At 43.0% G+C, this 14519-nt stretch overlaps 3 protein-coding genes and 1 long non-coding RNA gene across 6 annotated transcripts; 1 reads left to right on the plus strand and 3 right to left on the minus strand.

Annotated features, from left to right (window-relative positions):
• The first annotated feature begins 481 nt into the window (after nucleotides 1–481).
• On the plus strand, nucleotides 482–4785 carry LOC143374478 (protein CDV3 homolog). Its single transcript, XM_076822632.1, has 3 exons — nucleotides 482–1238; nucleotides 1728–2164; nucleotides 2253–4785. The coding sequence occupies exons 1-3, from the start codon at nucleotides 1062–1064 to the stop codon at nucleotides 2389–2391; spliced, it is 753 nt and encodes a 250-aa protein (XP_076678747.1). The 5' UTR covers nucleotides 482–1061; the 3' UTR covers nucleotides 2392–4785.
• A 2248-nt stretch (nucleotides 4786–7033) lies between these two features.
• LOC143374628 (putative gamma-glutamylcyclotransferase CG2811) lies at nucleotides 7034–10302 on the minus strand. 3 transcript variants are annotated; one of them, XM_076822883.1, is made up of 5 exons: nucleotides 10153–10302; nucleotides 7723–7911; nucleotides 7455–7604; nucleotides 7259–7380; nucleotides 7034–7175 (listed from the first exon to the last, which is right to left on the minus strand). In XM_076822883.1, the coding sequence occupies exons 1-5, from the start codon at nucleotides 10285–10287 to the stop codon at nucleotides 7139–7141; spliced, it is 633 nt and encodes a 210-aa protein (XP_076678998.1). In that variant the 5' UTR covers nucleotides 10288–10302; the 3' UTR covers nucleotides 7034–7138. The 3 variants fall into 3 exon arrangements, with proteins under 3 accessions (XP_076678998.1, XP_076678997.1, XP_076678999.1); XM_076822882.1 differs by having other exon boundaries at nucleotides 7034–7380; XM_076822884.1 differs by lacking the exon at nucleotides 10153–10302 and adding an exon at nucleotides 8807–9004 and having other exon boundaries at nucleotides 7034–7380.
• Nucleotides 10303–10395: 93 nt separating this feature from the next.
• On the minus strand, nucleotides 10396–12411 carry LOC143374912 (uncharacterized). Its single transcript, XM_076823463.1, has 7 exons — nucleotides 11887–12411; nucleotides 11648–11827; nucleotides 11101–11178; nucleotides 10959–11034; nucleotides 10779–10875; nucleotides 10652–10719; nucleotides 10396–10578 (listed from the first exon to the last, which is right to left on the minus strand). The coding sequence occupies exons 1-7, from the start codon at nucleotides 11979–11981 to the stop codon at nucleotides 10396–10398; spliced, it is 777 nt and encodes a 258-aa protein (XP_076679578.1). The 5' UTR covers nucleotides 11982–12411.
• Nucleotides 12412–12532: 121 nt separating this feature from the next.
• On the minus strand, nucleotides 12533–13459 carry LOC143374871 (uncharacterized). Its single transcript, XR_013086761.1, has 3 exons — nucleotides 12953–13459; nucleotides 12701–12861; nucleotides 12533–12629 (listed from the first exon to the last, which is right to left on the minus strand). It is a non-coding gene; the product is annotated as an uncharacterized LOC143374871 (long non-coding RNA).
• Nucleotides 13460–14519: the final 1060 nt, after the last annotated feature.

A 14519-nucleotide genomic window follows, 5' to 3' on the forward strand; every position in this document is an offset into this window, starting at 1 on the left:
TTATAAAAGATGCGGTGGTGAAGTGGCATGGTGCGTGGATTGCAAATCAGCAGTGAACAGGATCGATTCCTGTTCCATGAAAAAAAGTATTTTTTGTATTTTTATTGTGCACGATGCAGTGTGATAATTATCGACTACTCGCAACTCAGGGATGGACGTATTGGGGAATTTAAAATAGTAGGCTGTAATTTTCTTTCAAGAACTATGCGAATTACTAGATCTTTCCTAGGTGATACTGTATACAATGATCGATCATGAAATGTTGACCCATTTGCTTATTTATACTACAATCTGAAACATCGGTTTCTGCCCGCCAGCTTAGTAGTAACTTAGAGCAAGATATTCCAATCCTTTTTATTCCATCAAACTATTAACGCGTGCATCTTTTTCTTTCAATTGCACAAACGTCGGTGGACAAGTTGCAGCGGTGTTTCGAATTCCGGAAGTGGGAAAAAGAGAGGACTAGTGGCGTCACCGACGGCACGCGAAACGTGCGTTAATCGTGGATCAATTAACCTCTGCGCACGTCGCGTTCTCGGCGCGTGTTACTCCTTTTCTCGATTCCGTCGAATGCAATTCCGATTAGCCAGTGATCGGAAACGTGGCATCCTCTGCTGCTACCTCTCGCGCGGCTCCGTTCACGCGAGAATCTGGCTGCACGCGACACTGTTTCTAGGTTAGGTAACCCTAAGAATTTTTTTGGCCATTGGTCTTCTGCTAGACAGTCAGCGCCACATATTCGCCCCGTCCCGAGTAGTTTCTCGATGTCCCATAAAATAGAGGCGGTGCACGGCGATAAAACGGACGCGCCATCGGTGGGAACGATTTCTCGGCGTATTTTCCAGAGTGTGAAGCGCGGGATACGAAAAATCCAGCCGTATTCGGACGTTGCATTGACTTGGAAGTGACTGGGTGACTTCCGGCCAAGACAAGCCCATGTGGACAGCAGCGGTGCCTCCGATCATTCCGTGTTGAGGCTCCTTCCTCGTGCTCCCTCGTTGTGGAGAAAAAAACGCCTTCTCGACGGATAATCGCGCGTGCTACGCGAGAGTCATCGCAGCATGGCTGACCTGGACGATTTCTTCGCGAAGAAGGATCGCAAAAAAGCGAAGGGGAAGAAGTTCACGACCACCGAGGAGATAGCGAAGAAATTGGAAGAGACGGGAAAGCGGTTGGGAAAGTCGAAACCGAAAGACAAACCGGTGAACCCCGAGGGAGAGGAGACTCAACAGACCGAGGTGAGTATCCCTTCCTATCGCGTGTCTACCTCCGCCCGTTTTCCGCCGCGGTATTCGCCCGTGAAGCCCGTCCGCGATCCGTGCAGAGTGCCAGATACCACGGTGGCCACAGGTCGCTGCCATATTTGTTCGTGCAAACGTCATTGCGACTGCTGAAATTAATCTGCCCCGCCGTTAGGCTGGCGAGAAACCGATGCGATCAGTGCCCCGTCGCTGTCCAACGATCCGATCGTTCGTTATATAATTAGATCGTTAGACGGACGCGGGCATTTACTGCCGCTAACTCGCCGACACGGAGCAGCTGTTCGAGATTATTAATCGCCAGCGATTCTTTCCCGATTTAGGGTGCTTTTGAAACAGGACACTTTCCTAAACACCCTACGCGTTCCCTATTCTCCCGAACTGCACTCAAACGAATTGTTATGCGATCCTGTAGGCGGCTCCATTCCTCTTCTGGATATGATTCATAGATTTTCGTGTTATTCTTAGGACGAGGACGAGTGGAAAGTATTCGAGGAGGAGAAGAAAGATTACACGGGTTTGAAAATAGGAAACTTAACGGTTAACGAGTCCCAGGAGGTAGTGTCGGAGGACGAGAAGGGCACGCAGGACAATAGTTCAGATGGGGAGTCCGGGGAAAGCGGTGGCAAGCACATGGGCCCGTGGAAGAAGCAGCCCGAGCAACACCGACCACAACAGCCCGAAGTGGTAGAACCCACGCCTCCGCCACCACCGCCCGTTACTTCTTCCGCTTCCGCGGCAAGCAGTTACAAGCCGCCGCACTTAAGGAATGTCCAGACCGTAATTGCTCCTCCCAAGCCGCGAGGGAAGAATATTGCCCCCGACATACACAGCGAAGAATACTTCCCGACATTGAACTCGAAGCAGCCGCAGGGCAACGAATCCATCGGACCCTGGGGCAGGCGGTAGGGATTCTGCTTAACCCGAGCTATTCCGCGTTTAGGTTTATCGCCAGGGGCGACTGTAGGGAACGAACGTTCATTTCTGTTCCAGGAAACGAGACGAAGGTACGTTCGAGGAAGTGCGTAACCGAGGGGGAACCAGATCGTACAGCGCGCAAGAGGCGCAAGCACAACCGCCGAAACTATCTCTGGGTAACAAATACGGTGCTCTCGCGCAGGATCAGAGCTGAAATTGTCTCCCTTAACTCAATCAAACGATAAAGAATCAATATAACACGTCATCGCCTCTCTCCGTTTCGTAGCCCAGCTACGCTATAAAATATGTTTCCTAGGATAGAACGCAAGAAAACGTGTATCATAGTACGAATCGATTACGTACATGCCCTAGTTCTCGAAAGGCCCAGGCGTTGTGAATCTGTTTCGTTCGATAGGAACGTGTCGCCTGTCATTAAACCGTACGCATCATTCGTAACAGCAGGAAGCTAACATGCTTGACGAGGTTTATTTTCGTAAGATACTCATGCTCAAACGTTTAGCACCGATTTTGTATTTAATTTTTTAAGCGACGTAGATCGTATTCAGGGGTTCGAAGGGGGGGGGGAGGGGGACGGTGTTCGCTAGGTGAGCCGGAAGTCTGGATGGTACGCTTTGGAATTCTCGCGCGATCGCTCCATTTTTGCGCACGGTGCTGCTTTCATTTAGAGTATATACTTCAACCTCCACGATCGATCGCCTTCATGATACCGCGGAAATAGATTAGGGCACTCGAATACCGAACATGACAAGCACGAACGAGAGAAACGGAACGCTACGGCGGTATATTTTGTGCGCGCGCGTGTGACGAGATTGGTGATCCATCGGTCAACGGTCCAGAGACCTTTCGAAATATCGATAATCCCGATCGGGCCGTCCTTATTCGAGAGTTAATCGTTTCGCTCTACGACACCGTACGTCAACGAACACAAAAGTCTAGGTGATTTAAGATATATATACATATATATATATATATATATATATATTAAATATATGTACACGCGCGTGCGCGCATACACACAACACACAGAGGACACACAGACAAATGTATATGTTGATTGAAAAATAATTAAATTCCGGGCTGGGCTTTGGAACGGTGCGAAAGACACGATACGAGGAACAAAGTAAACGCGATGCATTGAGTAAAAGTATATGCGAGAGTGTTGATATATTGAAAAACCGGCGAGTACGAAAGCTGAGAAAACGGGAGGCTGTATACAGACAGAAACGAAAGAGAGAGAGAGAGAGAGAGAGAGACATACACGCGTATCGACTACAATATTAAAAGCAACAACAACAACAAAAAGCAAAGAAGTGAAAGATGTGTGTACGCTTCTGTTTGTGTTTGTTTAATTATTTTTTTTAATTTAGGGATTTCTTTCGCGGACAAAGATACAGGATAATAGGAATTACAGAAATGGGGGGTTGGGGGTGGGTTCTCCTGTACGAGAGCGTGATCAGGAAAACTCGGGGGGAGGGGGGTGCTAGCGCTGTTATTTTTAAAGGAAGGGAAGGTAAATGAGTGAAGAAACAAAGCGATACACGAGCCATATACACAGAGAAGCGAGGAAGAGAAACGAACGCGGAGCCTTGTATAGTGAACGATATAAAAAGAAAAAAGAAAGAAAAAATGTGATTATTTATAATAAATTTCCTAGGACAACTTACACGTACTGCCTTAAAGCATTTTAATTTCGCGAACCACCCACGATATGCGTGTCGGTGATCTCGCGGGCAAGCTCTACAAGCGAGAAAGTACGTCTGCTCAAGGGAGAGTTATGATAATTCGTCATAGTCTTATCACACGGCTGAGCGTAAAGTTAGTCGTTCAGTCTCGAGGATCGAAGGCACATTTCAACGGGCATTTCCAGGTAGAGACCATTGCGAAAAGCTCTAAGCCGTGTTCGATCGTCCAATCACTTTGTTCATTTCGCAAATCGAACAGCCCTCGATCCGCTTCATACGTGAAACTTCAGTTCGTTATAAAGCACAGAGATTACCTAACGTAAAGCAAAACGAAGAAAAGGAACATCGGGAATTGTTTACACCGTTTCCCTTTTAAATGAACAAATTGGCTAGTCGACAACACAGGACCAGGAGTCACCGACCCGTGATTTTCTGATAGATTTCATGCGACCCTCCGCACAGGTAGGAATACAATTGATAGATAGGAAGCGAGAGAGGGGTTTGTGGGGCCTGGTCGTAAGATAGTATCGAGTCGGAGTACGAGAAACGAAGTCATGGAACGACAGCACCGAGCCAGTCGTCTGCTCGTCAGAATTGATTGTGGGCTTCGCCTGCCTTTTGTTACAGAATAGTTGAAAATGAAAATAATTTTTATCGCGACTTGTTAACCGGGAGAGAAAGCGATAGAATGACAGAGGAAGCGAGTGTGCGCGAAAGATAGAGAGTGAGGTGCAGCGTGGCGAGCGATGATGAATTTAATGGTATAATAAAAAGAGATGAAATAGAAAACAAATCACACAAGGAAATGTTCTGGTAACATTCTTCTTCTCTTCATTTTATACACCTCTCGACGCGCGATGTTCCAAGACCTTTGTGAAACGATAATAAACGTTTTTTGCAAGTAATACTGTGGACATATCATTTATTCGGTCCCAGTATATATTATTACATGATATATTTTCGTATTGCGAGTATGTACAAAGTTTAACAATGATTTGTTTTGTATATTAAGTAAGTGTTTCACTTCATGCACTTCCTGATCCACTTCTGCACGTTTCCTTCATTGCGACATCGATTCCCCATTGCCCAGGTACGCTGCTCTTGCACTGCTTCCACATTATTTCTAGAGAAATTACTTCTAAAGAAATGATGTGGTAGACCATTCCCTCAATATCCTTACACCTTTCCTTCATTACATTCCCACAATTGTAACAGTATCCCACATCATTCTCTACACTGCTCGCATATATTCCTATGTCATTTCTGCAGGACCCAAACACCTGACCCACGTCATTCACATACTATTATTCTCACATCATTCTCACAACGTTCCTATACTACACCACAACCACTTCTACACTACACCAAGCTTCACAACACTTAATATTTCTACATTACAGCACACTCACCACATGACTCAGGGCACAACTCTACACTACTGTAACACACAACACTGCATCACATAGCACAATACGCCATACAATACTATACAACATTACATCACACAACACTACTCCACACTACAGTACATAAAATACTATGGTACACGGCACCAGAAAGCACAACATACAAAGTTGCAAATAAAAATTCAGCGCCTCACGAAAACGCAACAAAGTTGCAAGTGACAAATTTTTTTCAACAATGTTGCAAATTAAAATTCGGCGTTCAGGAACCAAAATCCCGGTTTGCAACTTTGTTGCAGGTGCAACAATGTTGCAAAACGAAATTAGGCGCCCGACGAAAACGCACAAAGTTGCAAACCGGGATATTGGTTTCTGAACGCTGAATTTTCATTTGCAACATTGTTGATAAAAATTTGTCATTTGCAACTTTGTTGCGTTTTCGTGTGGCGCTGATTTTTTGCTTGCAACATTGTTGAAAAATTTGTCATTTGCAACTTTGTTGCGTTTTCGTGTGGCGCTGATTTTTTGCTTGCAACATTGTTGAAAAATTTTGTCATTTGCAACTTTGTTGCGTTTTCGTGTGGCGCTGATTTTTTGCTTGCAACATTGTTGAAAAATTTTGTCATTTGCAACTTTGTTGCGTTTTCGTGTGGCGCTGATTTTTTGCTTGCAACGTTGTTGAAAAAATTTGTCATTTGCTTTGGTGTCATGATGTTTTGTTGTGTTGTGTGGTGTAGTGTTTTGTGTCATGTAGTGTAGTATTTTGTGTCGTGTGTTGTAATGTTTTGTCGTGAGATGTAGTGTTTTGTGTCATGTGGTAAGCTGTGTGTCGTGTAGTAGGAGAATAGTGTGGGAATGGCATGGAAGTAGTGGAATATCGTAAAAAGTGCGTAGTCATGGAAAGTATAGAGGAAGTGTGTAAGAAGATTGTGGAAAGAGTTTACATAGACTGTGGAATTGTTGTGAGAAGTGCATTGGAAGGAGCATAGAAAGTATGTGGGAAGGATTAGAGAAGTGCATGGAAAGGATTTGAGAAGTGCATGGAAAGGATTTGAGAAGTGCATGGAAAGGATTTGGGAAATGCATGTGTGTACAATAGGGTGGCTCTTATTTTCGACTTTTGCAGTTTCTTCGGGGCACCCTCCAGAATAGTTTCAAAATTTTCCGGGACCGAAATTTTCAGGAAACATTCATGACATATCAAACACTGAAAATAAAATGTTTAACTTAAATGTTTAAGGGCCGAGGGGTACCCTTTCCCGTTATCTTATCGAGCTCAAACTTTACACGGATTTTTTTTTAATTATTTCGAACTATTCTGGAGGGTGCCCCCAAGAAAATCTTGAAAAAATTTTTACCTAGTGTACACTTGCCTGTGAAACGGGAATTGTAGTTGATAGACTCCTCCGCTAGATGGCTAGCCTCTTGGTCTACGGCGGGATTATCTTAAAAAACAAAAAATGGTTTTCCCAAATACTTATACCGCAAAATAATTTCGTTGCGGGAAGGTGGAAAAGAACAAACTAAATTAACAGTTAATAAATTGCACTTTATTTGACCTGTTCATAAAAATTTCAAATATTACAATTCATTAATCTACTTATCAGTTCGGCGGGTATCTAACGAACGAATATGTCTAAAAAATCAATAGCCTCGAGAAGGTGGAGATAGCAACCCGATGTTAGGGAATTAAATAGGTATCAGAGTAGCAGTGTCTTCGCACAACGTTTATATTCCGATAATAGTATGATTGAAATGAACGATCTTTTATTGACCACTACGAATAACAATATAAATGTACAAGCGCTCGTTCGACGAAGGGGGGCAGTGAAAATTTTGCAAGAGTACTGCTGTATCAAAGCAGATCTTCCGGCCTTACTGTACTCTCCTCACTGGAAACAAATATTTCGAGGGGGGTGATTATCAGGGTGACTGGACTTCACTTCTGTGATTGTAGGAGGGCTCGCGGACATACTTCTCGCAATACTTCAGTCCATGGCTTCCCTCATTTGTATATGATCTATACATGGCGCCGTCCAATAAAGATGACCGGAATTTTGGAATAAAATATATCCAGGCTTTCATTAAGATACCCACCTAACAACAGATTAATTTAATAACTGCCGTTCTAATCTAATTCCCTTCAAAGACAGATATGACTAATAAGGCACCTCTTCAAAATTATCAGTTGCTTTGATCTTGGCCTCTGGAGCCATCATGACACTTTCCTCTGATCGTTCATAGAACGTTGGATGCTCTTCCAGTTCATCTAGCTTCTTCAACATATGCGTGTCCACGTCGTACACTTCGCCCAAAACATGCTGCGCAAAAATACAAGAAAATTAGACTTCGCCCCGCAAGAGCGAAGCCTGCAACATCGGCAACGTCATCGGCACAGCTGTCCGGAAGAATTGAAATTCACACGCGTGTCATACTCACGTGACCAAGTCCGGGTTTCTTCAACAGGAACGGTATGTTATACTTGGTCGCAATTATTAAGGGATAAGCTACAGTGGTCTTCCCAAGCCCGAGGAACTTTGCGTAACCATTCGCGGCGTCCTGGATCAGGCTGTGATTGGGTTCCCCTCGTTTCAGCGTTCCGTAGACGAACACGCGGTGCAACGGGTTCTTGAACAGATTTTCGTACATGTTTGAAGTTTGATTTGCGCGTCAATTAAATCGATAAGCCGTCTGGGAGTCGGCTTTGCATTTTAAAGATCGAATCAACACAGGTCGACAGCGGTGTATCCCTGGCGTGGTAAGATGACAGCACCGCTCGGACCTCCCACGCTTCCCGCCAGATGGCGATACCGAGCAGTTTCCCGACGAGGAAACGACTTGGTTATGGCGAAGCAGAGTGCCTGTATCGCTCGTTTCAAAGGGAACGGGTCGCTTGCAACGGTCTACGGCTCCACTGTGATCGAGAAGCGTCCACGGGAACCGCTGGAGAACTTTCGAAACACGAACTCGACTGGCGCGAGCAAACGTTTAGTCGAATACGAGCCGCGACGAAACGCCCGACGACATTTCACTTTTTGCGCGGACTCCACACCAGAGGTCACGCGTGTACACTTCTTGGCCGGATACGGATCGTCACCTAGTTCACCGCATTTCCGGCGTTCGTTCGCGCGTGCAATCGAGCGATGTATAAGGCTGGCGAATTTCAATCCACGCACAAGAATACCTTTGGAACTGTTAGTGAAATTGAGGAATGTTTCGGGTTACAGTCGATAACGCTGACGGCGTCAATAATATTCATGTGAGTCGACGTGTAGAGAAGATATGAAGCTTCCCGCGTGGATCGATTTAAACAAGACACTCTGTATACTTACGATATCACGGGAGATTCTATGACTGTACTGTACGTAGACGTTATCGAGATGTTGCGCTTTAGTTGTACGAATTTGAGATTGAATAAAGATGCAAAGATGCTCTGTCATTTATTGTTATTGATTTATTACCACGAATCTCGATGATCAGAACGAAATAATGATAAGAGAAGCAATTGAACTGGGGACTTTACCTCGTCCGGTAGGAACTGAATGTCAGTGGCCTCCTGGTGGCCATAGAACGAATAGATTTCGAAAAACGCGATATTGGTAAGCACCGCCGCGGCCGCGATGTGAAACAGCATCGTCGGGAATTGCAGCGCGGCAGGACTAACGTCTCCACGGAGCTGCTGGCGCGTACAACCCTGGCCCCGCATTGTCGCATGGCGGGTCAACAGTTCAAATGATAAGAGCTTTCGCGACACGATCCCGCGTCACGCCATCGCTTCATTTTTCCCCCCCCGATCAATTTCGTCTCTCGATCCTACGAGTCTAATTACTTCCAGCAGGAGCAAATTGCCCCATCGCGTGTCGAATTAATCACAATTCAACCGAATTTCATGCTTTTATGGCCGATAAATTGGGGAAACAGAGAGGACTTGTAACAGGGTGAAATTGAGTTAGTTATGCAACGATAGCTTTCTACTCGAATTCCTCGACTTCTTCTTTGATATCTAAGAGAACAGAAATTAGAGGGATGTGGGGGGTATTAAGGGGGAAGTCCTAATTTTTGGGCAAAAAATATAGCGAAATTTTAAATTTTTTTTTATGAAACTAGCGATTCGAATAATCTGAAATTTGGACCTTGTATTTATGTATCCTTGAAGAAGTTGTAGTTTGTTTTTTTATTAGTTTTTAATAATAAATATAGGAGTTATGCATGATCGACCGTCACGCTGTCGTTGTCCGCTGGTGTGCACGATATTTCTGTAACCACTGAACCGATTACCTTCAAATTTGGCCTGTATGCCCAACAAACATTACTTTATACTTTGATGAACCAGGATACCGATAAGTTATATACTTCTTTGATTGCATAACAAAATTGACTCAAAATTGAATAGTAAAAGTTAAAGTATTAGACCTTTCAATTTGAAAGCCCTCCACACTCCTCAAAATTTTTTTTGTATTTTTTTTCTGGCTCATCAAATTATGGCTACATATGTATACAGTGAAACGCCGTTTCATTTGTCTGCTTTAGATTACCAGGAAGATAAATATCATGCACACCAGCGAACGACGAATTTTGCGCGGCGTGTTAGTCGATCATCTATAACTCCTATATTTGTTATTAAAAATTAATAAAAAAAAAACTATTGCTTGCACAAAGATGCATCAAAACATGGTCCAAATTTCAGACGAATCAAATCGCTAGTTTCTTAGAAAAAAAATCTCCAATTTTGCTATGTTTTTAGCCCAAAGAATGGGATTCCCCCCTGGTGAAGAGTTTAAAGATGCGAATGTACTTTGATATTTCTCCGCAGAATCTCACACTCGTCCGAGACGAAGTCTCGAAGACTCTCGGTCGTTAAATAATTACCGGTTCGTCTGATGTGCAACAGTTCCTCGAACGTGGACCATTCCGAGTTAGCTTCCTTTTCGACACTTTTCCCCTAGGAGTAACGAAGCACCTACAGTTGTAAAAATAAAAAAAGAAAATCCTTTCAAGTTTCATACCTCCAAGAGTACGTGTATAAGCCCTTTGCTCGAGTCTCCAAGTAGCATGTAATTCTGGTAGCGCAAGCATTGTATCCACTCCTTCAGTGAATTCTTCGTCAAGTAGTTATCTAGACGAAGAAGATCCCAGCTGATACTGTGTGGCGTTTAAAACCAATTGGAAATACTTGCAACTCAAGTCCAGGTACTGCAATTCCAAATTCCCAGCCGTTATGATGGACCCATTGATCGGGAAGCTCTCGTTCTTGAAAGGATGACGCTTCTCGGCTCCCAGAATCAGATCCTTTTTCTACGAATACCGGTAGCCTATAATTATTAATACGAACTACTTTTAAGTAGTCGTTCCAGGCTTCGGTTATTACTTGCACGGATTCTCTATCTTGAAAGACACTTCCCTCGTCTCGCGATATAACAGAGAAGTCCCGATGAGCTGAAAATGACGCGTGTAATTAGAATGCAAAGCCAATCTGTAATTTGTAATAATTATACATTTTCTAGATCGCCGAGTTAGACTTTGCCGCGATCGCGATTTACTGCTCCTCCTCAATTGGTCCTCCTCCATCCCCTCGCTCTCCCGTCCCTCCATCTGCTCGTTTTTTTCCCCCAGTAATTGCAATGTATATTAATTGCGGATTCATGGGGAAGCTTCAATTTTAATCATTCCATTACCAATTCATCTCGAAGCGACAGTTCGGCGAACTTCCTGCGACGGAGGTCCACGATCTCTTCGTGCGTCAAAGTAGTTCTAGTTTTACATACTCGCGGTTACTTTTCTGATTGGATAAATTATAGACAGAATAATTTGTCATACATCTTGAGTTGCTGTATTATATACGATGCTCCCTCATCGCATATCCAATTCCCAAGCAGAATTAGACTCTTCAGAGATCTGTAAAGATAAATCGTTTCCTGCTGGATGAAATTGTAACATCGTTAATTCACGAACTGCATTCTTTTCGCAGACTTCCATGGCACGGCGCGTTGGCCAGCCACTGACGTGTCAGCGGAAATGAAACGCAACTGGGACATGATAGTCTGATAACATGTTATAATTATTGTCAACTTATATATAGCACGAAGAGAATGAAAGTAATCAAGCTTTCTCTCTGTACCTAACATTTAAGACTTATTTAATTCCTAACGTATACGAAACGTTGTACCAAAGAGAAATATTCAACTGAATAAACATTTGATTGGCACAAATTTATCAATTGCTTCGTGGCTCATTAATCTGATTTCTTCCTTTCGTTAATTGCCAAACGTTTCTTTAAACGAGTCTCGCAGTAATATACACAATTCCACGAAGAAGCATAATTAAATCAAAAATAAAATAAAATAAATAATTATAGGTAATTCACCTGTTTGTGCGAAGCATGTTGGCGATGTGAGAAGCTCCACCCTTCGTAACACGATTGTTTGACAAATTTAGAATCATTAGTTTGGGATTGTCTGGTGGATCCCGGTACTGCAATTCATTTGCGATCTTCTTCATTCCATTGTCGGATATTTCGCAAAGCTTCAGCGACAAGTAGCACAGACTGAACACGATCACTTGTTAAAGCAAACTTCGAGGAGAACAATTCCGCGAAGAACATACTTTCCAGCAGGCCTGCAGAGCAAATGGTAATTCTCCTGCGTGTTTGGATTCATGTCCAGATTCACATCTCGCAAACACCCGATACTCGTCAACATGTCCGCGATCTGCGCGACGCCAAATGCATTTATGTGACAATCTGGCAGTCTAGGAAGAAGTGGCGCGCTTTTAATCACCCGGGAAGAGGGACATCTTTATTGTTCAATTTACTTGAGAACTGTCACGGTATTGTACTTCTGCATCGTCGAATTCAGTGCGTCTAAAATGCAGATGGAAACTTCGCGGCGTGAAAGGTAAGGGAGAGCATAAATTAATCAAAAACGATTCTGCTGCGGCGAGTGGAAACAAAAAGCGCTTAACGCGGTACTCATCTTTGCTTTCGATCCTTTTTGGAGCATCCAGCTTTCTATTTTCATAGATTGCATAGAAAACGGGAGCCTGATCATCCTCGCCTCTTAACGCAGAAAAGTAAGAAAATCGGGGGAATAAATTGAACGAATTAGATGTCTATGAGATCATTACTTCTCGCGTGGTCTGGCTAAACCGTTTGGGAGACGAACGTCCGCGGTGCTTTTGACCTGAGAATAATTTTACCCTCTTAAAACTGCTGCAGGTTTTTGAGAATATAGATTTTCTGGGGATTGATAAGCTCGTTATAACTTTCGGCAGTGGCTGAACGTTGTATTCCTCCGAGTACTTTAAAAATTCCGTCGCAAAGTTCTCCTGAGAATTCCTCGCGGTCTCGCCTATTGAATTATGATCGCAAAGTGTCTGCCACTTGCAATAAACAAGCATATGAATTTAATCTACCACTTACCAGCTATCGACGACGCTTTGTCTCGAGCCGAAGAAGCATACCTGCTTCTTCTGTCCATGATTTCTCGTTCAAAGGTCTCTGCTTCGATCAGAATTCTCGAGGTTAAAAATTGTTGCTATAAACGATAGTCAATTGAGCATCGAATGTAAACTACAGCGCACCTGGAAAATTGGAAATAAATTCTGTGCTACGCTGACGATTAGAACTATTAACAGTTGTAAGGTATTAGTTGGCAGGCATTCTCTTATTTACTTTCCCGTGAAACAAGACGCGACACGAGCCATAAATCCATAAACCCTGGCGCCTCGGAGTCCCATAGCCGTTCGGAACACTATCCCATAAAACCACTCACCCCACGGTGGTTGTAATCCAACGCCAGAAGAACGCCAGGGCGACATCCCCCACAGATGAAGCAGGGGAGAGCCTGTGGAGGAAAGTATCGAGCGATTTCTGGTGGTTCGATGAAATAGCAACAGCCTCTGACAGTGTGCTTAATGGGGTGCGTCAGGATTTCGGGGGATTAAAGCCCGTCATCGTGACGTTCTCCTTGAGAGGGTGATTACTGCAACGATTTATATCCGTACCTGAATCAAACTGATGCTAATTGTCTTCTGGGTTTCCACTATCAGCGCAACTACTCTAAATAACTCATTTAGGTACTTTTGGTATTGGGTCATTACACGTGAAATTAGATACATTTGGAGTAACAGTTTAGAGTTTGCTGCAACTTGGATATAATGTAGTCTTTAGTGTTATATAAATGTATCTCGAAGGGTTTTCCAAAATTTTGAAAACTGTCGATCTTACAGCTCTTTGAATTTAGTGCTGACCTGTTTGCAATGAATTATAATTGTTGAATTAAGAAACTGATAAAAATGAGCTTTTGAGTGCTTACAGTGGAGACACAAGAGTACCTACTAAAAATTATTTCACTTAAGGGGACTAGGCAGTGGAAAAAAGGTTTTTTTATTGCATTTTCCGAAAGTATCTACTATCTTTTCTCAATTAAATGCCGGTTGGTTTATATTAAAATTCGCAAAATTGTTGATTTGGCAGCTAAAAATTTGGTCGCCTTTGCTCAGAAACTTTAAACGCGATTTTTCTCGATTCTTGTTTTCTCTTGGTTTTGCCGTGTTTGCGAATGAACGGAGGTTCAGATCGACATGAAAAAATTACAGGATATGTAAAACATGTGCCGTTCCACGCGGAACCTCAGAAATAGTCCATAAAAATTCGAGATTTTGATAAAAAAATTAAAAAGTCACCGGTCTTTAGTAGCGTACAAACAAGAATGAATGTTTCTCGGAAAGCTCGTCGCTTTTCAGCCACCAATCGCATAATTTTGATTTAATTTTTGCTTTTATAGGTTCCTCTAGAAACTACGAATCCAACAAGCAAGAATCACACCTTTGAAATCGGAGTACGTTACATTTTAAGACCGGTATTAAGGCAAAACCACAGAAAAACGTTAAAATGTTTACCAGTCTGCAGCGCGATTTTTAAAGCACATATATATTCCACACCAATTATTTTTCAATCTGTATGGTAGTAATAAACATTGGATAAAATGATACATCTGGATTTGCTTTAATTTTTTTACAAACAAATAAAGGACAGAGTCTCTTTTCACGAAAAACGACTGCCTAGTCCTCTTAACAAATTAAATATAGTCAAGTTCCAGCAAAATCCGAAATGATACTCCAAAAAGCGTTTAATTCCGCGTGACCCTATTGTAACAACTACGTGCAAGCGAATGTGATAAAACCTGAAATCTTGATATTTCTAGATCAGAGACACCCTGTGCTTCGTTGAAACGAGC

This window comes from Andrena cerasifolii, chromosome 11 (genome assembly GCF_050908995.1).
Source record: "Andrena cerasifolii isolate SP2316 chromosome 11, iyAndCera1_principal, whole genome shotgun sequence".
NCBI lineage: Eukaryota > Metazoa > Arthropoda > Insecta > Hymenoptera > Andrenidae > Andrena > Andrena cerasifolii.